The following is a 23,183-nucleotide window of genomic DNA, read 5'->3' as shown; positions in this document are numbered from 1 at the left end:
ATGCCGGGAGCTGCAGCCAGCTCCGGCGCTGGGATCCTCCCGGGTTAAGTGGGTGAGAGGAGGGGGGCTGCAAGCGGCCCTGGGGGTCAGTGCAGGGTCCTGTCAGCAGCCCCCAGCCCGAAGGTGGCCCTGAGCCCCGCAGCCCTGCTGGGGGCCAGGCTGGGAGGGCCGGGGGCTCCACCGGAGGCAGCAGGGCCCGGGGGGCCCCTTGCAGCCCTTCCCCAGGGTCAGCCCGGGACCTGCTGCGGGTCTGAGGGGGCTGTGCTGGGCTGTTCTGGGCACGGAGTGACCCCAGCCCCCCCGGAGCCCTGGGGGGTCAGGCCAAGCCCGCTCCTGTCCGCAGGCAGCTCCCCGCTCTGCAGGGCTGCTGCAGCCCAGCTGGGCAGAGCGGGGTCGGCAGCCTCTGCCGGTGCTCGGGCCCCCCGCTGCTGGGTGGGCTGGCCATCCCCTTCCTCCCCGGGGTGCCCTCGGGTGATGGCGGCTGCAGGCCGGCCCTGCTGCTGGGGCCGGGGGGGGGGCTTCGCCCCTGGCCGGGGCCCTGCTGCCTGCAGAGGGGTCTTCAGCATGGCTGCACTGCCCCACCCCGGAGTTGCCCCCCACCCCGGAGCTGTGCCCCCACCCCAGAGCTGCCTCCCCACCCGGGATCTGTGCCCCCCACCCGGGATCTGTGCCCCCCGCCGCTGGCCTCGCTGCAGGCAGGGGCCGGCGCTGCCCGGGCAGGGGCTTGCCCTGACCCCAGGCCTCAGCGTCCCTGGGGGATGCGTCGGCCCCGCAGGCACAGGCTGTGCCCCACTGCACCCCCTGAGCCGGCTGCCCGCTCTCGGGGCTGCACCGGTGCGGGGGCAGTGCGGGGTGCGGGGGTGGTGTGGGGGCAGTGTGGGAGCCAGTGCAGGGTGCGGGGCTGGTGCAGGGTGCGGGGCTGGTGCAGGGTGCGGGGCTGGTGCAGGGCCGGTGCGGGGTGCAGGGGCCAGTGCGGGGTGCAGGGGCCGGTGCAGGGTGCAGGGGCCGGTGCAGGGTGCAGGGCTGGTGCAGGGTGTGGGGGCTGGTGCGGGGTGTGGGGCCGGTGTGGGGTGCGGGGGCCGGTGCGGGGCCGGTGCAGGGCCGGTGCGGGGTGCAGGGGCCAGTGCGGGGTGCAGGGGCCGGTGCAGGGCCGGTGCGGGATGCAGGGGTGGTGCGGGATGCAGGGGTGGTGCGGGATGCGGGGCCGGTGCGGGGTGTGGGGTGCAGGGGCTGGTGTGGGGGCCGGTGCGGGGTGCGGGGCCGGTGCGGGGTGCAGGGGCCGGTGTGGGGGCCAGTGCGGGGTGCGGGGCCGGTGCAGGGTGCGGGCCCGTCCCGCCCCCGCCAGCCGGGGCCCGCAGCGCGGCCGTGCCCCAGTTCCCCCCCCCCCCGCCCGGCTCAGCCGGGGGGCGGCGTGCGCCGCGCCCTCCCCCGCCTCGCCCCTGCCCGCCGCCCCCTCCCCGCGGCGGGGGCCATGCCTGCCGCATACGTGATGAAGCGAGCGGCCGGGCTGGGCTCCGCCGGCAGCAGCGAGCCGTGAGCCCGGGCGCCTCCGCACTGCAGCCCCCTCCCACGGCGGCGGCGGGGGGCGGCGCGGGGACGCTGCCGGCTGCGGAGCGCGGTGCTCGCAGCTCCCGGGCGGCAGCGTGCGGCCGCGGGCAGCCGGCGCCATGCTGAACAACCTGGCCGACTGCGAGGACGGCGACGGCGGCGCCAGCCAAGGTGAGGGGCCGGGGGGCACCGGGGGGAGCCCGGGGCGGTCGCCCCTGCCGGGCTGGGGGGCCGGGGCTCGGCGCGGAGCCGGGGGCCGCGAAGGTTTGGGGGGGCCGGGGGGGGCTGCCGCGGCCGCCGGACCCCGCCGCGGGGCAGCACCGGCACCGGCCGCGACGGCGGGCCCCGGGCTGCGGGCTGCGGGCTCCGGGCTCTTGGTCCGCGGCCCCGCGGGGCTGCGGCGGGCGGTGCGGGCGGTGCGGGGCTGCTCCCGCTCCCGCTGCCTCCGCGCAGCCCCGGCCCCGCTCCCGCCGCTGCGGCAGCCCCGGGAAACGGCGGCGCGGCTGGAGCGGCGGCCGCGGCGGGGCCGAGCCGTGCCCGGGGCTTGCGGCGGAGCCTCCTCCCGGGCGGGGGCTGCGGGGCTGCGGGGCTGCGGGCTGCGCTCCGGACGATCCCGCCGGGCGCCGGCCCCTGCCCTCTCCCGGGCAGCCCCCGGCGGCCGCGGCACCGGCCTGCTCCCGCCCGCCCGGGACCCCCGGCTGCCGCCCCCCCCCCTTACCCCGGCTGCCTCCTCCCCATCCCTCCCTGCCGCCTCCCCCCCTCCGGCTGCCGCCCCCCCATCGCTCCCTACCGCCTCCCGCATCCCGGCTGCCGCCCCCCCGTTCCTCCCTACCGCCGCCCCGCATCTCCGGCTGCCGCCCCCCCACCCCTCCCCGCTGCCCGCCCCCCATCCCCGCCGCCCCCGCCGTCCCCCGGGGCTCTGCCCGCCCGGGGCCGCCGCCGCCGCTGTCCGCGGTGCTGAAGCGGCCCCGGGCCCTGCGCCGGGGCCGGCGGGAGCCGCTGGGCCCGGGGCCGCTCGCTCTGCGGTGCCGAGCCGTGCCGAGCCGGTCCGCTCGGTCTAGCCCGTGCCGAGCCGTGCCAGTCCAGCCCGAGCTGTGCCATCCCTGCCGAGCCGTGCCGCGCAGGGCATGCTGCAGCCCCGGCGCAGTGCAGGCGGGCAGGGCCGCTGTGGGCAGCGGGACGGGGCTGCAGCCCCGCAGCTGGTGGGGCCGCCGGGCCCGGCAGCGGCTGCGCGACTGCTGGCACTTTGGCCCGAGCTCTCCCTGGGCACCCACCGACGGCCGAGCTGCTGCGGAGGGTCCTCAGGCCCCTGCGGGGCCATGCCCAGCCCCGGGCAGCTGGGCCGGTGCAGCACCCTCTCCTGCAGGTGTTTCCGTGGGGCACGGGGATGGGTTGGAGCCAGGGAAACGCAGCGATGTGCCCGAGGGGACCTGCAGTGCCGCTCTGACTCCCCGCAGCCCCCCGCCAGCTCCCCTTGCCAGGTCACCTCGCGGGGTCTGCTGAAAGCCCCGGCCAGGAGGGGACAGCCGGCTCTGGCAGTCGCTGCAGAAGAACTCGTCTGCCTGCAGTGAGGCTCTGGGCACAGCCACGACAAGGCTTTTGGTGTCCACTCTGCTCCGCCGACCTGAGCCTGTTTATTTGCTTGTTTATTCACGGCTCCACTCAAGGTCAGGGCTGGCAGGAGCCTTCCGGGGGCACCTTGCCGAGCTGGGGGGAGCCGTGCTGACCCCCAGCTGTGCCCTTCCCTGGGCTCTCACCCTCCCCTTGCCCTCTGCAGCACCAGGATCTATCTCACTCGCTGCGTTTCCGTCACAGCAGTGCCAGCGGCGTGGCGGCAGGCGTTTCTGCCTTGCTGGGGTCTGGCAGGAGGGCTGGACACGGTGCCACTACAGATGGACCAGGCAGACTGTCCCTGCAGCCGGGCCTGGCGAGATGGTGCCCTGTGGGCCGGCGGGCGCGGGGCTGGGGGCGGCGGGGGCCCCGGGAGGTTTGGGAGAGCAGGGGAGCATCTGCAGGGAGGGGCGCAGCAGGGCCCTCCGCACCGTGCTGAGGGTGGCTGCTGGGGGGAGATCGCCGCTCTGCTGAGGGTCGCACTGAGCTCCCTGCGTGGGCTCTGTCTGCGGGGACCGTGGACGAGCGGGGGCGGGGGGGGCAGAGCTGTTGCATGCCAGTGGGCCCCCCACGCGCATCCTGGCTTCTCCAGCGCTGGCTGGCCGGCGAGTTGCCGAGCCCAGCGGAGCTGCTGAAGCCCTGGGTGCCACTTAGGCTACTTCTGTCGGAAAGGCTGAGCAGCATCCCCGCTCCGGTCCCCGCTCTGGACAGCCTGCAAGAGCCTCATGACAAGGGCTGGAAGGGCTCCAGCCCTGGCAGCCCGGCGAGGGCTGGGCTGGTGGCAGACCCTCTGGGGAGGTGGTGGGGAGTGGGGAAGCAGGCAGGGCTGCTGCCTGCAGCATCCAGGCTGGCAGCTTGCACTGCTCTCTTTGGGGTGTTGAAATGTGAGACACAGCCCCGCTGCAGGCTGCTGTGCCGGCACTCCAGCTTGGAGGCTCCAGGCTGCCCAAGGAGGGGAGACCTGGGGCCGGGAGCTTTGCTGGAGCTTGTGTCCACGGCCATTTCCAAGGCAGGGCTTGGGCTGTCGGCAAATCTGGGAAGCTGTTTAAACGCAGCCAGCCAAAGCGCCTGTGCTGGAAATCCTGCGCCTGCAGGGCCGGCTGATCAAAGGGAGGATAATCCCGGGTTTAGGAAGGAAGAGGATAGGTCTGAAGTAGCAGTTGGTCCAATTTGGGTCAGGCAGTGAAAGAATCCAGCCCAAAAGGCCACTCGGTGTGCCTGCTGGCTGGAGGGGCAAAGCGCAGCTCTGGGGCGGGGGGAGCATCCCCCCCCCACCCCACCGCCGCGCTGCAGCCGGGAGCTGGCACTGCTGTGCACGCTGCCAGCACGAGCCAGCGCTGCTCTGGCCCCCGGTGGTCTCTGCCTCGGTGGGGGCTCCGTGGCCTCTCTGAGGGTTTCCCTACCCGGGGCGGCTGGCAGGTACCCTGGCTCAGGGGAGAAGGAAGCCTGGGTGGGAGCAGAGGTGCCAGCCGCCATAAGGGCCCCTTGGCCATCCCCGACTGCCTTAGGCACCCCCAGGCCAGCAGCCCGGGGCCAGGCCAGTGGACGTGCGGCCAAGTCCCCTTGATGGCTGGGGGTGACAGAACAGCACCGTGGCCTTCCTGGCCAGCAGCTCCTGCAAAACAGCAGCAGCTGAGGACATCAGCCAGGGCCACGTGCTCACCCGTGCGCTTGCCGGGCTGCTGGGGTCACCCTGGGGTGCCCCTTGCTGCGGGCTGCGGGCAGAGCCCCGACGAGCGGGAGGAGGCTGCTCGCCAGCCAGTGCCGTTGAACGCTCTGGCAAAAGTCAAGGTGCCCTGCGCACCTCCGGGGGAGCCCCGGGGCGTCCCCGGGCGCCATGAGCAGCTGCCGCGCTGCTGCTGCCCCTGGGGCTGGCGGGACTGGTGCAGGGGGGCGGCGCAGGAGGGGCCAGTGGCCAGGCTGGTGCAGGGGGTCCCTGAGCTGTCAGGACCCCTGTGCCAGCACCCAGCGGGCCCTGGGGTGCTGCGGGAGCACGAACGGAGGCACAGGGGGAGTGTGGGGCCGGGGCTGCCCCCGCTGCATCCCCCCTCGCCCGCTGCCCCTCCCAGCCAGCGCCGCAGCCCCAGCGCCCGATGTCTCTGGCCAGGACTCGCTGTGCGCGGTGGCCGCGAAGGAGCCGGCCCTCGCCATGTGCCGTGGCGGGGACGGGCTGGCCGCAGCCGGGCAGGAGCAGGCAGCAGCTCCGGCAGCAGCTCTGGTTAATTAGCCCCTAGCGTTTGGCTGGCCGGGCTCCCCCCAGCCAGTGCTTCGTGCCCTGTGCCTTGTAAAGCGATTAGGGAGGATTTGGGATAAGGGACATGACGCTTCCCAACCCAATTTAGGGCTGAGTAAAAAGCCATTAGGAGATCACGTTGTGGCTGGTGCTGCAGCCCCAGCGCTGCCCCGTGGGGCGGGTGAGCTCCCGGGCGTGCAGGGTCCTTCGGTTCTGGGGGCCCCGGGCTGCGGGGGCGGGCAGCGGGGTCAGCTTTGGGATGCCCTGGGCAGGCAGGGTCGGCCGTAACCCCGGCTGCGAGCGGGACTGCACAGTGCCCACAGCAGGGCTGTGGGTTCCTGCCAGCAATCCCGCCGTGAGCCCTTCCAGCCGCCGCAGCAAATTAAAAGGCCGATTCATGTTGAGTGATCCTTGGGGAGGGGGGGCGCGGCTGAGCGCCGGGATCGAAGCTTGGCACGGCTCGGCTCTGCTCTGCTCACGCCGCCTCTCCCACGCCGGGCTGCCCGGCCTTGGTGCTGCTCAGCCCCATCCTGCGCTCCTGCCCCAGTGCCGCTCGTCCCCGGGCGGTGCGGGGGGAGCGGGGCATGGGCAGGCCCAGCAGGCGCTGGGGGGGCCTGGCCGTGTCCCGCGTGTCCCCATGGCTGGGAGGTGTCACCCCCGGGTGCCTCTGGGCAGGGGCTGGCTGTGGCGCGTGGGGGACAGGATGGGCACTGCCCGGGACAGGCTGCAGTGCCTCTGCCTGCACAGACCACAAATCCTGTGGCAGCTGCCGGGGAGAGGCTGCACCAGCCCCTCTGCGGCAAAATGGTCTCCGGCAGGAGCGGGGAGCGCAGTCACCTGGGACCCCGCGGCCCTGGCACTTAACTCCTTGCAGCCTGTGGGGCCAGGGTCGAGGCGGATGGCCGGGGACCCCCAGAGCCGTGCCCCGGGGATGCCGGAGCTGTGCCGCGTGCACGTCCCCGTGTCCCCACCTCCCGCTGGCCTGCGGCCTCTCCTGGTGCCAGTCCTCCCGGCGGCACGGCCGAGGGGCTCCGGAGCCCCAGGCTGGCCCTGGCAGCCCCGGTGATGCCAGCATGGGGTGATGGTCCCTGCGGTGCCGGAGAGGGACGGTGCCCCGGGCCGGGGGGGTGGAGGGACTGCCAGGTTTGGGTGCTGTTGTGGCGCCGGCAGGTTGGAGCGTGGGCACCCCAGGGTGCTGCTGGCGTCTGTCGTGTGGAGCCGGGCAGTGCCGGTCCCATGTGGTCGAGGCGGGCTGGGGCTGGGGGCCCCGACCGCGCCGTGGGGCGGGTGCTGGTGGGCTGGGGCGCGGGTGCTGTGCAGGGCCGGCATCCGTCCGCCTGCGCCGTTACATAAGAGCGGGAGCCGAGGCGGCCGTGGCTCACCGTTGCCATGGAAACCAGCGCGGTGATGTCGTCGGCCGTGTACAAGGCGGCGAGGCGAGGCCCCCGCGGGCTCCGCTCTCCCGGTGGGTTCCCAGGGCCTCGCTGGGCTGCCAGCGTCTCCCCCCTGCCAGGCTGCCCCTGCCCCATGTCCCTGAGGGGCCGCCTGCCTCCACTTGGTCCTGGGAGAGGGGCAAGCGGCCTCCGGACACCCCTGGTCCTGCGCCCTCGTGCCCCCGCGCTGGCGACGGGCCCTGCCGTCGGCCTGGAGGGCGTCCCCGGCGCCTCACGTCCATGCGGTCCCCAGAGCCGGTGCGGGTGGATGGGACCCATGGCGAGCAGGTGGGTGCCAGCCCACACCACCGCCATTACCTAACGAGCGCAGGGTGCAGACCCGGAGCAAGAAGCACGCTTGTCCGCTCTGAGAACCCCCCGCGCACCCTTCGGTGGGGGGCACAGGGCAGGGCACGTGCCGGCGGTGCAGCGTGCGGCGTCGGGCATGCGTCCGGGGGGCTGCGGAGTGAGACCAGCCGGGATCTGTGTGCCGGGGTGTCCCGGTGCTGCCGCCACGGCCGTTCCTGCGCCGGAGGAGCCTGCGGGCTCTGCCCCGCAGTTTGGCTGTGCTGTCAGGGACACTGCTGCCCCGCTGCCCTGCTCTGGAACGGGGGGCCCAGCCGTCGGGTCAGCATCACCTGCGGCGCTTGGGGCTTCACCTCCCGGTCAGCCAGGAGCACCGCGTCTGCCGGGGAAATTGCAGATGGTGAATCACCACCACACGCAGGCAAAACGGCTCCCAGGATCCCGAATATGAGTCAACTGGCAGGAGGCAGGCGGTCTTCAAAGGACCGGGATGCTCCGAATGGTCGCGGGGTCTGTCTCGGGGCTGCTGCGGTGCGTGGGTGGCTGCACTGCCCTGGCCCACGCGTGGCCCCTGCGCCGTCCCTGCGGCCCCAGGCACTGCCGGGCTCTGCGCTCAAGGTGGGTGGAGGGGATGGCTCTTGCCCCGGGCCCGGGGTGTGGAGCAGGTCTGTAACCCTGCCTGCACAGGCAGCTTGCCCAGCGCTGCTGCTGCCACCGGCAGTGCAATTGCCCTGGCTGCGGGGCCATGGTGGTGGGGATGGGTGCACGGAGGGAGCCCCTCTCCTCCCGCCCAGGGCTGGGGACAAGGCCCAGCTGCCCGGGTTTCCCTGTGCCTCGGGGGCCATCACCCGCCAAGCTGCTTTGCCCAGCACCATGTCCTTTGGCTTCCCAGCCCCTGTCCCCCTCCCCTCTGTGCCTCCGCTCAGGGCTGCACCGCTCCGGCAGCACCGTCCTCGCTGCCGCTCCATTTCCAGCCTGATTTATTTCTGCTGCTCTGCAGCTCCGCTGTTTTGCTTCCTATTAAGCCGACTCCGGGTTTCTTCTGCATGAGGTCGTTAATGCAGCGAGCAGCCGCGGCCCTGTCCCAGCAGCTCTGCGGGCTCTGCACCGCTGCGGGCGGCTCCGCTGCCCCGGGCAGAGCAGCAGCGCCTGCCCTCGGTGGCAGCACCACCGGATGCCTCCCCGCTTCGCGGCACAGCTGGCGAGGCCGCGGCCCCTGCTCCTGTGGTGCATGTCGGGGAGCAGGATCAGACATCCAGCCGCTCGCCCCACTCCCAGGCCCAACTCCGGGACCGTCCCCCTCCGTGGTGGTGCGCTGAGCAGCTGGCCAGATCCTGCCCCTGCAGATGCAGAGCTGCGGGCAGCCCTGGCGTGCTCACTCGCGGGCGCCCCGTGCTGTGAGTTATTGCTGACGGCCGTCCTGCCGGGAGGGTTCCCCCTGGATCCACACCGCTCACCTCACTGCGTGGATGCGCTCTGGTGGGTCCGCGCGCCGGCGCAGCCGGGCAGGGCAGCGCGTGGCTCCTGGGGACTGGCGGCCCCTGCCCATGCATGGGGCAGGAGGTGATGCTGGTGTGTGGGACGCAGCGGCTACTGTTGACTGTCCTGGGGTGAGCGTGGTGCCCACAGCACTGGCAGCCCTCCCGCGGGAGCTGGGGTGCAGCCGCAGCCCCTCGCAGCGGCAGCCCGGTGGGGTGGATGCTCTCCCGGTGCGGGGGCTGCCTGGCTGACAGTGGTGTCTCTGCAGGCGATGGCAATCCCAAGGAGAGCAGCCCCTTCATCAACAGCACGGACCTGGAGAAGGGCAAAGAGTATGACGGCAAGAACATGGCCCTTTTCGAGGTAGGGTGCACGGGCGGAGGGGCAGGGAGGGTCCCTGGGGAGGGGGCCGAGCTGGGCAGCTGTCCCACAGCACCCCGACCTGCACCCTGGGCACCAGGACATGTCAGGGTCCCTCAGCTGCTGCAGCCATGCCCAGCGGGGCGGGCAGTGGGGTGGGATCTGGTGAAGTCCCCAGGTCCCAGGGCTGGCCAGGGTCCCGAGGGACTGTCCTCACGGCTCGGGGCTCTGCTCTCTGCAGGAGGAGATGGACACCAGCCCCATGGTCTCGTCCCTGCTGAGCGGGCTGGCCAACTACACCAACCTGCCACAGGGCAGCCGGGAGCATGAGGAGGCCGAGAACAATGACGGGGGCAAGAAGAAGCCGGTGCAGGTGAGGGACGCAGGAGGGACGCAGCCCCTTCTCCCGGTCCCTACCTGTGCAGTGCCAGGCCACGGGCTGCCCCGGGGACAGCTGGGTCCCTCGGCCCCTGCCGGGGGGGACGGCTTTACCCGGGGTCCCTGGCTGCATTGCAGGAGGAGCGGGACCCCTTGCTCCCCTGCCAGCCAGGGCTGCGAGCTCTGATGGCTGCCCGCTCCCTCGGCAGGCCCCGCGGATGGGCACCTTCATGGGCGTCTACCTGCCCTGCCTCCAGAACATCTTTGGGGTCATTCTCTTCCTGCGCCTCACCTGGGTGGTGGGGATCGCTGGCATCATGGAGTCCTTCTGCATGGTCTTCCTCTGCTGCTCCTGCGTGAGTGACGGAGCCGGCTGGGCACCCACTGGCCTCACCCGGGGTCTGGAGGTCACCAGCCGGCTGGCCGGGCTGTGGAGAGGTGCACTAGCTGCTGGCCCACCCTGCCCTGCCCGTGCCCCTGCTCCTGCTCCTGCCCCTGCCCCACTTACAGCAAGGAGAAGCCTCCAGCTTCCCAAAGGAATCAGCAGCAGAACGGTGCTCAAATGGTGACCTAGATCGTAGCTGCTTATCCTGGGGGGGATGTAGCGGGGGGTCCCCTGCCCTGGCCCTGGGCACCGTGCTGCAGTGAGCCATCCCGCCAGGACAGTGCCCCCAGGGCAGAGGCTGGGGGGGCTGAACAGGGGCGGCATCCTGGGCAGCGCGGGGACCCCCGTCCCTCGCAGCGCAGCCAGTCCCTCCAAGGGGCTCAGCCCCGCAGCTGCGCTGCCGGCCAGCAACCCTGCCTGCCCACCCCTCCATCCGCCTGGCTCTCTGCCGGGCATCCCGGCCCTGTGGCACATCTCAGCGTGGCCCCGGGAGCCCCATGACCCAGCATGGCCCCAGCTCGCCCTTCCCTCTCCCCTGTCCCTCTGCCCCAGCGAGGAGGGAGCTCTGCCGGGTGCCAACACTGTGTTTCTTCCCACAGACGATGCTGACAGCCATTTCCATGAGCGCGATCGCCACCAACGGCGTGGTGCCAGGTAGAGCCGAGCCCGCGTCTGTGTGTGTGCTGGGGCGAGGGGAGCTGGCTTCCTGCCGGGTCGGGCACCTGGGGGGGCCCCCGTGCCCCAGAAGGGCCAGGCCGAGCATGGCAAAGGGCTTTTCCCAGAGAGCATCCCCGAAGGCTGTCCTGCTCCCTGGGCCATGCTGGCTGAGCTCTGGGGCTGCCCTGTGCCGCGCATGGGAGGGCGGACGTCACCGCCAGCCGCTCCCCGCTCTTCTGCCACCAGCCCGCGCGGGTTCCCCGTGGCCTGGGGGGAGCGCGGAGCTGGAGCTGCCACCCGTCCCCAGAGCCGCGAGGTGCAGATGGCAGCAAGAGCCGCCAGCCGCGGCTCCTCCCTCTGCCAGACTGGCGAGGCCGCGGGGGAGCCAGGGAGACATGCCGGCAGGAGGATGGGGAGCTGGGCGCCGGGCGCCGCAGGCTGGGTGGTGGGGCAGCCTGTCCCGCCGGCCTCCCCAAGCCATGCCAGACGTAAGGATGCTGCTGTGTGCGTTCTCCATCCCCAGGCAGGCACCGGTGGGGTCTGGCCGTGTGGGGTCTGGCCATGCAGCCCCTGGGCTGCATCCCCCAGAGCATGCCTAGCCCCACAGAGCCCCAGCGAGCTGGGAGCAGGCAAGCTGCACCAGCCCGGCTGGTCCGCACTGCCAGCCCCAGCGCAGGGCGTAATTAAAACTATTTATCATCCTGCTGCCGCGGCAGGACCATCGATCCCGGCAGCCCGCCTTTAAGGGCTCCTCTGGGAGGACGGAGCAGGGCATGGCCCATGTCCCTGGGGCTCCAGCACCTGTCTGGCGTCCCAGGGGACACGTGTCCCCGTGGCCGTCACACCCAGCTGCTGGGCTCCTGGGGAATGGCTCTGCCAGCGTGGTTGCTCCCGCTGTGCCGGGGCCCTGGGGACTGCGTCCTCCTCTGTGCTGGAGGGGGTCCAGGGCTGCCCTGGCTCTATGCTGCTGTCCAGGATGCCTGGCAGGGCTGGGCGTGCTGCTGGGGTCTGGCTGGGACCCACCTTTGCTCTCTCCGGCAGCGGGTGGCTCCTACTACATGATCTCACGCTCCCTGGGACCCGAGTTTGGTGGGGCCGTGGGGCTCTGCTTCTACCTGGGCACCACCTTTGCCGGCGCCATGTACATCCTGGGCACCATCGAAATCCTGCTGGTATGTGCCTGGTCCTTCCCCCCACGCGGTGCCGAGCACTCAGGTCCTGGCAGGGCAGCTCTGCCCTCACCTGCCCACGCTGCCCGCTCCCTGTGCCCTGTCAGGGAGCTGAGGCTTTGCAGTGGGGCCGAGGGACCCTTCCCCGGGGTCCCCTCCGCGGGGCCATTAGCCGGGTGGTGATGCCATGACTCTCTACCAGGCCTACATCTTCCCGGCCATGGCCATCTTCAAGGCAGAGGACGCCAGCGGGGAAGCGGCTGCGATGCTCAACAACATGCGTGTGTACGGCACCTGCGTGCTGACCTGCATGGCCACCGTGGTGTTTGTGGGGGTCAAGTACGTCAACAAGTTTGCCCTCGTCTTCCTGGGCTGTGTCATCCTCTCCATCCTCGCCATTTATGCCGGTGTCATCAAGTCGGCCTTTGACCCACCAAGCTTCCCGTGAGTACGGCGTCCCGTGGGGCTGCAGCGGGGCTGGGGCGTGCAGGCGCACAGCTGAGTGCCTGCCCCCCTCCCAGGATCTGCCTCCTGGGCAACAGGACCCTCTCACGCCATGGCTTCGACCTCTGCACCAAGATGGTGGTGGAGGGGAACGAGACAGTGGGCTCCAAGCTCTGGGAGCTCTTCTGCACCTCCCGCTTCCTCAACGCCACCTGTGACGAGTACTTCACCATGAACAACGTGACCGAGATCGAGGGCATCCCCGGTGCCGCCAGCGGCCTCATCCAAGGTGGGCACGGCATGGGGACAGAGGTGCGGGGATGGGAGGAGCGGGGACAGAGGTGCAGGACAAGCCCCAGGGAGCCGTGGTGGGGCAGCGGCCGTGCCTCCTGGGCAGTTCCGCGGGCAGGGCTGGTGGAGGGGCCGGTGCAGGGGGGGCCGTCGTGCGTGCAGGCAGCTGGCTCCTCGGGCATGCTGGGCAGGTGTTGTGGGGGCAGGCGAGCAGTGCCTGGTCCAGGTGATCCGGGTGATCTCTGCCGTGGGCGGCTCTGCAGCTTGGGCGCAGTGAGCCGTGCTCATGCTGTGCTGGGCAGCGGGACAGACTCCCACACTGCGCGACCGAGCTGGGTGCTGTGGCTGCCCGTGCGCGGTCTGTGCCAGCCAGACCACAGCAGGATGGCTCCAAAGGATGCCCAGAGGCTGGGGAGGGATAAATCCTCCCTCTGCTTCCTCTTGGCCTTCAGAAAGGCTGGTATCGATCTGAGGTTTTGTGAGGAGCGATTGCCCCTTGGGGGCACTTTGCTGCTGCGGTCATAGCCATGCTGGGAGACTAGCCAGGGCCGCAGAAAAACTCGTGAATTTGCTGGGAGGAGCCACTTTTGACCTGTTTTTCTGAAGCTGTTGGTACATTTGCCAGGTGCTCACACTGCACAGTGGGCGGTGGAGGCTGATTCTCAGTGCCATGCTCAGAGAGCATTTGCAGACCCCTGCTCCGGGTGCTCCCAGTGCGGGTGTAGGGGTTCAGGAGTGCAGCACCCGTCGGTCTTCCCTGCCTGCAGAACTGTGAGCAGGCTCAGCCCTTCCCTGGTGCAGCAGCTGGGCTGGGCGCTCTGCGGTGCCAGGCTGGGCATCGGGGCGGTGACTGTGCTGGCCGTGCAGCACGCTGGGTGCACGTGGTGAACTCACGGCGGCTCCATCTCCATCGGGTCCCGCAGAGCAGGACGGGGGCTGGGGTGCCCGGGCACGGCTGGTGTTTGCTGCATGGCAGCTGTGTGGACTCAGGCGCGGGAGCTTAGACTTCGCTAAGCACATGGTGCTTGGGGCTACGGCCGCGTCACGGCGATGTGGTGGAGCGCGTTCGCTGGGTGTTTGGGAGGCTCCCGATGGCATCCCTCATGAGGTCTTGTGGGGCAGATAAGGAGTCCCTGGCTGCTGGGTACCACCTGCTCCTGCTGGCGATGGTCCTGCCGCGGAGGGGACGCAGACTCCCACCCAGTCCGGCCAGTCTGTCAGGGCAGCAGACAGCAAATGCTCCTGTACCTGGGGTGCATGGGGCAGAACCAGGACCCGGCTCTGGGGCAGCTGGTGGCGAGGGTGACAGGGCTGGCAGCGTCTCGAGACGGGGTGTCACTGCGCGGCGCTGGCAGAGGTGGCCAGGGCTGGCTGTGCCCCAGGCACTGGGTCTCCCTGCGGGAAGAAACGTGCCTTTCCGGGAGGATGAGCAGGCAGAGCTGTGTCGGTGGGGGCTGCCAGCCCCGTCTGTCACCTCAGAGCAGCCAGGGGAGGTCACACAGCTGGGGAGGGGAGCTCAGCACTGGCGGCTGGGGGCTGGTCCCTGTGGGGCCCCTTTGGACCCCCTCAACAGCCCCTTTGCAATGCCGCGCCGAGGGCTGTCAGCCTCTCCCTGCCGTGCCCGGCGCTGGCTGCTCTCCGCTGCTCCAGTTTCTCACCGCAATCTGCAGCCAAGGCAGCACGCGGAGGGACACTAAGCCCGTTACATCAGCCCCGCACTCGTAATCCCATCAAAAACATTACCAAGTTACTTTGACACGATCCACTTTCCTTAAACCTGTGTTGATCAGCATTAATTATATTACCCTCTTAATTATTTGGTACTGCAATCCCATGTCAGCTGCTCCAGTATCTTGCAGGGACGATGCCAGTGGCAGGACAGACCTGCTCTGGTCACCAATCCATGCTGCCGGGCCTGTCCCCAGGCCGGGTGTTTCTGCACATTCGTGACAGGCTGGGAGTGCCCGGTCCCTTGCCTGCTGGATGCCAGCGGCCCTGGCTGCCGGCTGTGCCGGCTGCTTAGCGAGGCCGGGGCAGGGGGAGGCAGTGCTGGATGTCCCCGTGCTCCGTCCCTTTGGCTGCGGGGTGGGAGGCTGCTGCGGCGGCTGCGGCGGCTCTCCGGCACCTCCTCACGCCAGCTGCACTGCCTGGCCTCCTGCCTCCTCGCAGAGAACCTCTGGAGCTCGTACCTGACCAAGGGCGTGATCGTGGAGAAGCGGGGGCTGCCCTCCGTGAGCCCCCCCGACACCCCGGTGGACATGGACCAGCCCTATGTCTTCAGCGACATGACCTCCTACTTCACCCTGCTCGTCGGCATCTACTTCCCCTCGGTCACAGGTGGGAGCTGCCGCCGGCCCTGCTCGCATGCCACAGGGTGCCGGCTGGCGCACGTGCCGCCGGGCGTGCTCCCGCGGAACCCTGTGTGCGCCTGCCCCCCGTGCGGGGTGCGGCGGCGGCGGCGCGGAGGTGGATCGCAGCCTGCGCCTCCCACGCAGCCGCCCGCGCTCCAGATCTGACGGTAGCGCTCGACGCCACGCTGACGTCCCGCGGCTCCGGTATTTATAGCTCCCCGGGGGCAGAGGAGGCCCCCCCCACCCCAGTCCCGCTGCAGAGCTGCCGTGGGGCACAGCTGCCGGGTCCCGCCTGCAGCTCTGCCAGTGCCCCGGAGCCAGTGGGACCCCAGGGCTGTCCCCGGCACCGCGGTCACTGGCGGGGTCCGGCACCAGGCAGGCCCTGCAATGCCGCCTGGTACACGGCCCCCGGCACCCTCTCACCCGGTGCCCGCTTACCCTTACCAGCAGGTCCCGGTTTTTGCGTGGTGCGTGTCCCCTCGGTGACGTGGGCTGAGCTAGAGGTGGCCGTGTCCCACCCGCGGGGTCCTGCCCTGCTGGGGCAGGGGACGGCTGCCCTGGCCGCTGCCGCAGCAGGAGCGCAGGTCATCCCTCCGGCTGTGCCGGACCTGCCGGCACCGGCCATGTCCCCTCCTGCCTCCCGGAGCAGCGCGGGGGCCAGACTCTGTCCCTGTCACTGCTGCAGTCACCGTACCTGCTTGAGCTAATTAAGGGCTAATGAGACAAGTCACTTAAGAGCGTTTTGAGCCTAATCCTTGAGTGGCTCCAGACTGCGGCTCCGGGGGGAAGTGCTGGGGGGGTGCAGGGAGCGGGCTGGGTGCTGTGTGCCCACTCCCCGTCCTGGCACGCTGCTGGGCCGGTGCCCAGCGTGAGCTGTCCTGCGGGCTGGGACGGGCGGGGGCTGCGGCTCTGACCGCCGTGGTACCACCCCCTCTTTCCCCAGGCATCATGGCTGGCTCCAACCGCTCCGGAGACCTGCGGGATGCCCAGAAGTCCATCCCCACGGGCACCATCCTGGCCATCGCCACCACCTCTGCGGTCTGTATCCTTCAGGTCTCTGAGCCTGGGCCATGGGGCTAAGGGCGGGTGGGCTTGCTGGGCAGGGCGGACCTGCTCGGGTGCCCACTGGGCTGGGCTGGGGGTCCCAGCACCCCGCTGGTGGAGGGAAGGAAGGACTCCGCATCCTCCTGGCTCTCCTTGACCACCTGGCAGATATCAGCTCTGTTGTCCTCTTCGGGGCGTGCATCGAGGGGGTTGTCCTGCGTGACAAGTGAGTGTCCTGGGGGTCGGCATGGGGGGGTCTGGCAGCCCCCCAGGCACAGGCTGGGGCAGGGGCAGCCCTGGGGGAGGTCGGGGGGGGCTGGACACACTGGGTGGATGGAGTGGCACTGGAAGGTCTGCAGGGGCCCTGGGGTGAGAGCGCTGGGGTGGGGGGGCTCTCAGGGGGGCCCAAGCTTCTAACCAGCGTTGGGGGCTCGTGTGTGCCCTGACGACACCCCCTCCCCCCCCCCCCCCATGTTTCGCTGCACACCCGCAGTCCTTCCTCCCGCTCCAGGGCTGCAGGCAGCGTGCTTGTTTGTCAACAGGCAGGGCTGCCTGCGCTGCCTGCGTATCTGGGGCAGCCCAGCTCGCTGCACGCGGCAGGTGACACTTCTGGGTCGCCAGCCGCAGCACAAACGGGATCCAACCGCACGCAGCCTTCATCAGCCTCCTCCTGGCACAGGGGATGGGGACCCCCCCCCCATCCCACACCTCCCCCTTGTCCCCTCCAGGGCTGCGGGGGGGGCACGGGGACGGACCCCGGCTACCTGAGACCCCTGCGGGGCATGGGGGCCACCAGCAGCCGGGGCAGGGCCGGCCTCCGGCCCCGTTCCCCCTGCAGCAGTGTCCCTCGCTGGCCAACCTGCCTGGGGGGGCTGGTTTGTGCCGCCGCGGCGCTGGCGCTCTCGGGGCTCGGCTACAGGACAAAGCCGCGTGTGATGCCGGTGTCCCACAGGTTTGGTGAAGCTGTCAACGGGAACCTGGTGGTTGGCACCCTGGCGTGGCCGTCCCCGTGGGTCATTGTCATCGGTTCCTTCTTCTCCACGTGTGGGGCCGGGCTGCAGAGCCTCACCGGTGCCCCCCGCCTCCTGCAAGCCATCTCCAGGGACGGGATCGTGCCCTTCCTCAGGGTAGGTGTCCCCCGAGCACGGCCCCGAGCACCCACCGCGGCCCTGGCTCCCATCAGCATGGGAGACCAGTGGGCACCCGTGCTGCCTCCTCCCTGCACTGCTGCCTGCCCCTGTCCCGCTGGCACCGCCGCTGCGGCGGGCGGCCGCGGTGGGCCTGGCCGCGGTGTCCATGGGAGGAGGGTGCCGGGAAAGGTCAGGATCCCCTCCCCCTGCTGCTGTGCCGCTTCATATTTTATCTGCTCTCTGAAGACGCGTTCTCACAACCTCATCTCTCCAAATCCAACCCGACAGCTCCCCCCAGGGAAGAGCGGGCTAATTTTATCCTCCCTCCTTCACCCTGCCAGCCCCAGCCTGCGCTCTTGCTCGCACCGCCCGCACCCCCTAATGTGTCCGGACACGCGCCCCCGGCCCCCGCCCTAGCGCCTGGACCCCCCGGCACTGTCCCTGCAGCCGCGGGAGGAGCTGCTCTCCGCTGGCAGCGCGTCCGTCCCGGGCACGGGGTGCCCAACTCTATGCTGGCTGTGGCCAGGCTGCGCTGGGGCTTGTTCCTGGGCAGGGGTCCCAGGGGGACGGGGGCTGCTCTGGGTGCAGGGGGGGCTGCTCTGGGTGCAGGGGGGGCTGCTCTGGGTGCAGGGGCTGCCCCGGCAGTGGGAGCCAGTCCTGCCGGCCCTGGGACTGCTCCCCCGGCAGAACCGGGCTCGGGACGTGTGCCAGCTCGTGGCGGTGCTCGCGCGGCCCCGGTGCACCTGGTCCCTGCTCCCAGCCAGGGCTGTGCTCACAGGAGGTCCGGCCCCGTCGAGCTGTGCTGAGGACCCTCGCCCAGGGCTGCGCAGCGCCGGCACTGCAGAGCCCTGATGCAACCCTCTCCCCCCTCCACTTCCCCAGGTCTTTGGCCACGGTAAAGCCAACGGGGAGCCGACGTGGGCCCTGCTGCTCACAGCCTGCATCTGCGAGATCGGGATCCTGATCGCCTCCCTGGACGAGGTGGCTCCCATCCTCTCCATGTAGGCAGCATGCTCTGTCCACCGCACCTTCGCGAGTGGCGGACGGGCCCGCGCCCCTCACCCCCGCCAGGCGGGTGGTGCGCGTGGGTCTCTGCTCCTTGGGGGGGGTGCCCCCGCCGCCCCAGTCCCTGGCTGCCGCCCCACAGGGAACCCAGGGACCCTCGTTGGCCCGTGTTGTGGCCTGGCTGCTCTGTGGCCCTGGCTCCCCGTCCATCGGCCAGCCCTGCTCCAGCGCTGGCCACCCCGGGGCTGGGACGTGCGGCGGGTCCTGGCTGCAGCCCCGGTCTGGCCCAACGCGCCCAGCTCAGCCTCACGCTCTCTCCTGCAGGTTTTTTCTCATGTGCTACATGTTCGTCAACCTGGCATGCGCGGTGCAGACGCTGCTGCGGACGCCCAACTGGCGGCCCCGCTTCCGCTACTACCACTGGTGAGCCGGGATGGGATGGGAGGGGGCAGCAATGGATGGGACGGGGTGTCCTGCCACCCCCCCAGGCCACCGCGGGCTGGGGGCCCTGGCACCGCTGCGGGGCCCGGGGCGTGCTGATGGTGCGGTGCTCTCCCCAGGACCCTGTCCTTCCTGGGCATGAGCCTCTGCCTGGCGCTGATGTTCATCTGCTCCTGGTACTACGCACTGGTCGCCATGCTGATCGCCGGTCTCATCTACAAATACATCGAGTACCGCGGGTAAGGGCGGCTGTGGGGCCGCAGACCCTGCCCAGCACTGACAGCCGCCCCTCAGCCCCTCGGTGTGGGCTGCTCAGCTCCCCCGGGATGCTCCGGGGTGCCGGTACGGTGCTCCATGGCTGGAGCCGTGGGCATCCCTTACGTGCTGCCGGTTCCCGCAGGGCAGAGAAGGAGTGGGGCGATGGGATCCGGGGGCTGTCCCTGAGCGCAGCCCGCTATGCCCTGCTGCGGCTGGAGGAGGGTCCCCCACACACCAAGAACTGGAGGTGAGGCCAGGCCGGGGGGTGGGGGGCTTTGGGGTGCCAGGACGCGGGTGCTGACTGCAGGACCGTCCTTCCAGGCCACAGCTGCTGGTCCTGGTCCGTGGGGATCAGGAGCAGAACGTGGTGCACCCGCAGCTCCTGTCCTTCACGTCACAGCTCAAGGCCGGCAAGGGCCTCACCATCGTGGCCTCCGTGCTGGAAGGGACCTTCCTGGACAACCACCCGCAGGCGCAGAGGGCAGAGGAGGTGAGAGCTTCCCGCACTCAGGCCGCTGCCCGCGCCACGATGGCTTCTGCCAGCAGCGGGTGCCCGTGGCCAACCCCAGGAGCCCGCTGGGGTTTCTGCCCCACGGCCAGCGCTGGTGGCCCCGGCTGTCCGGGAGAGTGCTGGGGCAGCACCGGGCAGAGCTCGGAGACTCCACGCTTCACCCGTGCTCAGGGCGCCGCAGGGACCCCTGCCCCCCCCCCCAGACACCGGAGACACCGGCAGCAGCCAGGCACTGGTCCCAGTCTTGGCCAGGTGCTGCAGGGCTTGGCACGGCACAGCACGGCACGGCATGGTGCCCGGCCAGGGGCTGCCGTGCTGCTGTGCTGAGCAGCCCTCAGCTGCCCCATGGCCACTGCAGCCCCAACCCTCCCCACAGCTCCCAGGGCCCCTGCGGCCCCCCCAGCCCCGGTGCAGGCAGGGTGGGAGACAGGAGCCTTTCCCCGCCGGAGCGAGAGCCCTCCCCGTTCCCTGCACCTCTGCACCAGCCGGGTGGCACATTAATGAGATTAAGCCCTCGGAAGCAAACAGTTTCTCTCCCATGCAGACATGTTATAATTTCTCTGAGTAAATAACTCTAATTGCTGCTCCACCGCCCATCAGAGGCCTGGCACAGGGACACCCTCTGCTTGGCACGGTGCAGAGCTGTGCGCCAGCTCCGCTCACCGCTGGGCCTCGCCCCTCCCAGCCCAGAGCCGCCAGTCTGCCGTGGGGCAGAGAGACCTGGGCACCCCACGGGGATCTGCGCCCCACAACCTGCACCTCTCGCCCTGCACCCCACTCCCTGCACCCCGCCTGGCCAGGGTGCCACTGACGGGGCTGGCGGCCGCTGTGCCTGCGGCAGGGACCCGTCCCCGGGCCCTGTGGTCCCTGACCCCCCTCTCTCGCCACCAGTCCATCCGCCGCCTGATGGAAGCGGAGAAGGTGAAGGGCTTTTGCCAGGTGGTGATCTCCTCCAACCTGCGGGACGGCATGTCCCACCTCATCCAGTCCAGCGGGCTGGGGGGGCTGCAGCACAACACAGTGCTGGTGGGCTGGCCCCGCAGCTGGCGCCAGAAGGAGGACCACCAGACCTGGAGGAACTTCATCGGTAGGCACCGTGGAGGGCGGGTGCCGCCAGGCTGGGGGGGCTGCGAGCCGCCGTGGCTGACGTGGCCCTTCCCCTCCCAGAGCTGGTGCGAGAGACCACGGCTGGGCACCTGGCCTTGCTGGTGGCCAAGAATGTCGCCATGTTCCCGGGCAACCAGGAGCGGTTCTCGGAGGGCCACATCGACGTCTGGTGGATCGTCCACGACGGGGGGATGCTCATGCTGCTGCCGTTCCTCCTGCGGCACCACAAGGTAGCTCGGGCCCCGCAGCGCGGGACAGGGGCCTGGGGCCGACCCCCACGAGCCGTGCCCATGCCTCCCTCCCTTGCAGGTCTGGCGCAAGTGCAAGATGCGTATCTTCACGGTGGCGCAGATGGACGACAACAGCATCCAGATGAAGAAGGACCTGACCACGTTCCTGTACCACCTGCGCATCACCGCGGAGGTGGAGGTGGTGGAGATGGTGAGTGCTGGGATGGGGGCACGTGCTGCAGTCTGGGATGCTACGAGTGGGAGAGCCAGACAATCCCTGCCATGGGGGGACACAGCACCACGGGGGACACAGCACCATGGGGACGTGCAGTGCCGTGGGGACACATAGGCCCACAGAGACATACAGGGCCAGGCTGGGAGCAGTGGGTGCAGCTCACCCTGCCCCATGGTTTCTCCTGTTGTCGTCCCCCCCCCGCAGCACGAGAGCGACATCTCCGCCTACACCTATGAGAAGACTCTAGTGATGGAGCAGCGCTCCCAGATCCTCAAGCAAATGCACCTCACCAAGAATGAGCGGGAGCGGGAGGTGAGGATGCAGGACAGCCTGGGTGGGATCCGGGCACCGTGGTGGCTGTGCCGCCAGCTGAGCTGCCCCACGGCTCTGTGCACTCATCCTGCTGGGGAGCTGGGGCTGCAAGCTGAGGTCTGCCCAGGTGAGCCCTCTTCTCCCCTCTCCTCTGGCTGATCCTGTCCTGCACAGATCCAGAGCATCACGGACGAGTCCCGTGGCTCCATCCGGCGCAAGAACCCGGCCAACACGCGCCTGCGCCTGAGTGTCCCCGAGGAGCAGGTGGGCGACGGCGAGGAGAAGCCGGAGGAGGAGGTGAGGCGTTGTGCCAGGACGGGGCCCAGGCAGGCGGCTGGCCCTGGCCCCTGCCCACCGTCCCCCTCGCCTCTCTGCAGGTCCAGCTCATCCACGACAAAAATGCCACCACCTTCTCCAGCAGCTCCCAGTCCCCTGGCGATGAGGTGGAGACAGCTCCCGAGAAGGTGCATCTCACCTGGACCAAGGACAAGTCAGTCGCCGAGAAGAACAAGAGCAAGAGCCCCGTCAGCCCTGAGGGCATCAAGGACTTCTTCAACATGAAGCCGTATGGCCCTGCATGCTGCCACCCCACCCCATCCACACCCCGCGGCCCCGGCCATCCCTGCCTGCTCCAGCCGGGCGGGCGCAGGCAGGGCCCCGGCAGCACCAGCGCGATCCTTGCTCTGAGGGGGAGTCCGGCAGCCCGGGTACCCTGAGCTCGCCCTGCAGAGGGGCTGGGTGGGAGGTGGGGTGGGGTCCCCACGCCAACGAGGGACGGAGCAGCTGGGCAGCGTGCGCTGCAGGGACGCGGGGTGCACAGCTGGCGCTCACTTCTTCTCTCTCTCTCTCTTTCTCTCCCCCGGCCCCGTGGTGCTTCTGGCAGGGAGTGGGAGAACCTGTAAGTCTGGGTTTGGCTGGGTGCTCGGTCCCAGGGCGGGGGGAGCTGGGCCGCCACATGTGGGGCAACGCGCTCGGAGCCATCGGGGTTGCCCCCGTGCACGAGGGCGGCTCAGCAGCCGCGACAGCTGCTGCCGGCACAGCGCTAGACAGCTCACCCGGGCAGCGTGCGGTTGCCAGCCCCTGTGCAGAGTCTGCAAGCCATGCAGTGCCTGCGCTGCTTGCTCCCCATCTACCCCGTTACACTGCCGGCAGCTTCCTGCAAGCCTGGGCTTGGGCACCTGTGGTGACGCTCGCACCGTCTGCTCCTGCTCGCTCCCATGCAGCTCGGCCCCCAGCAGCCGCCGTGTGCCGCTGCCTGCAGGCACCGTGCATGGCCCTGCAGCTCACGGCTGCCAGTGCAGGCTCAGAGTTGCCAGCGGCTGTGCTGGGCAAAGCTTGCTGCTCCCTGAGCTTGTGCTGCAGCCCAGCCCTGGACCCCTCCGGGGCAGGAGGCCAGCCCGCCCCATGGCCCCTTGGGTCCGGTGTGGGGCCGGAGGCCGGCTCTGCCCGTCCCTGTGCCCACATGTGCTGTTGCCCCCAGGAACCAGTCCAACGTGCGGAGGATGCACACAGCTGTGAAGCTCAATGAGGTGATCGTAAAGAAGTCCCAGGATGCCAAGCTGGTCCTGCTGAACATGCCAGGGCCTCCCCGCAACCGGAAAGGGGACGAGAACTGTATCCTTCCCACAGGGCTGCTGCCTCAGGGCTGGCACCAAGACCCCTCTCTGCAGGGGGGCTGGGGGCCGCAACGGCCCGAGGCTGGTGGATCTTGCAGGCGAGTGTCGGGGCACAGGTCCACATGCATGAGTGCGATGGCACATCACAGGGGTGAGGCAGAGCACTGCGGGGCTCAGCTGCCGGCTGGGGCAGGCTCAGACGTGGCCCCCATCGTGTGGCACCAGCGCGGGGGGGCTCCCCCAACCCCTCGGCTCAGGCCTGAGCCCGCCAGCTCCCGGCTCTGGTGCAGGGGTGTTGTGCCACAGGCTTGGCTCCCTGGGCGCGGGGCCAGGCAGGGGTGGCACGGGGCTGTCCCCGTGCTCCATCATGGGGTTGGTCCTCCTTGACGGCCGTGCAGACATGGAGTTCCTGGAGGTGCTGACGGAGCACCTGGACCGAGTGCTCCTGGTGCGCGGTGGGGGCCGGGAGGTCATCACCATCTACTCCTGAAACACGGCGCGCAAGAGAGGTTTGTCTGCACGCTGAGAGCCCCGCCACCCCTTCGCACCGTGCTCCTGGAGGGGAGGAGGGAAGGCCTGATGGCAGCCGGTGTGCAGAAACTTCACCTGGCTTTGGCCGTGCCCCTGATCTCTCCATTCGAACTGCAGC

The 23,183-nt window shown here is 70.3% G+C and overlaps 1 protein-coding gene across 1 annotated transcript; it reads left to right on the top strand.

Moving 5' to 3' along the window:
* The first annotated feature begins 1,667 nt into the window (after nt 1-1,667).
* SLC12A5 (solute carrier family 12 member 5) lies at nt 1,668-23,024 on the top strand. The gene is made up of 26 exons (XM_075720905.1): nt 1,668-1,719; nt 8,879-8,973; nt 9,212-9,343; nt 9,558-9,704; nt 10,333-10,387; nt 11,432-11,562; nt 11,762-12,003; nt 12,081-12,292; nt 14,464-14,631; nt 15,589-15,687; nt 15,858-15,915; nt 16,642-16,816; nt 17,702-17,820; nt 18,149-18,247; nt 18,385-18,504; nt 18,666-18,770; nt 18,845-19,013; nt 19,926-20,121; nt 20,202-20,371; nt 20,451-20,582; nt 20,811-20,918; nt 21,093-21,215; nt 21,296-21,483; nt 21,802-21,816; nt 22,399-22,532; nt 22,933-23,024. The coding sequence occupies exons 1-26, from the start codon at nt 1,668-1,670 to the stop codon at nt 23,022-23,024; spliced, it is 3,336 nt and encodes a 1,111-aa protein (XP_075577020.1).
* The last annotated feature ends 159 nt before the right edge of the window (nt 23,025-23,183 follow it).

Source organism: Pelecanus crispus, chromosome 14, assembly GCF_030463565.1.
Source record: "Pelecanus crispus isolate bPelCri1 chromosome 14, bPelCri1.pri, whole genome shotgun sequence".
Lineage (NCBI taxonomy): Eukaryota > Metazoa > Chordata > Aves > Pelecaniformes > Pelecanidae > Pelecanus > Pelecanus crispus.
Note: the sequence above shows the minus strand (reverse complement) of the source record. Positions and strands in the feature narration are given on the sequence as shown.

Excerpts from the sequence above, each read along its gene's own strand:
- SLC12A5 (XM_075720905.1), top strand. The coding sequence starts at position 1,668 with ATGCTGAACAACCTGGCCGACTGCGAGGACGGCGACGGCGGCGCCAGC. Across the intron at positions 12,004-12,080 it reads TTTGACCCACCAAGCTTCCC|GATCTGCCTCCTGGGCAACA; the intron begins GTGAGTACGGCG and ends CCCCCCTCCCAG. Across the intron at positions 20,583-20,810 it reads AGGTGGAGGTGGTGGAGATG|CACGAGAGCGACATCTCCGC; the intron begins GTGAGTGCTGGG and ends CCCCCCCCGCAG.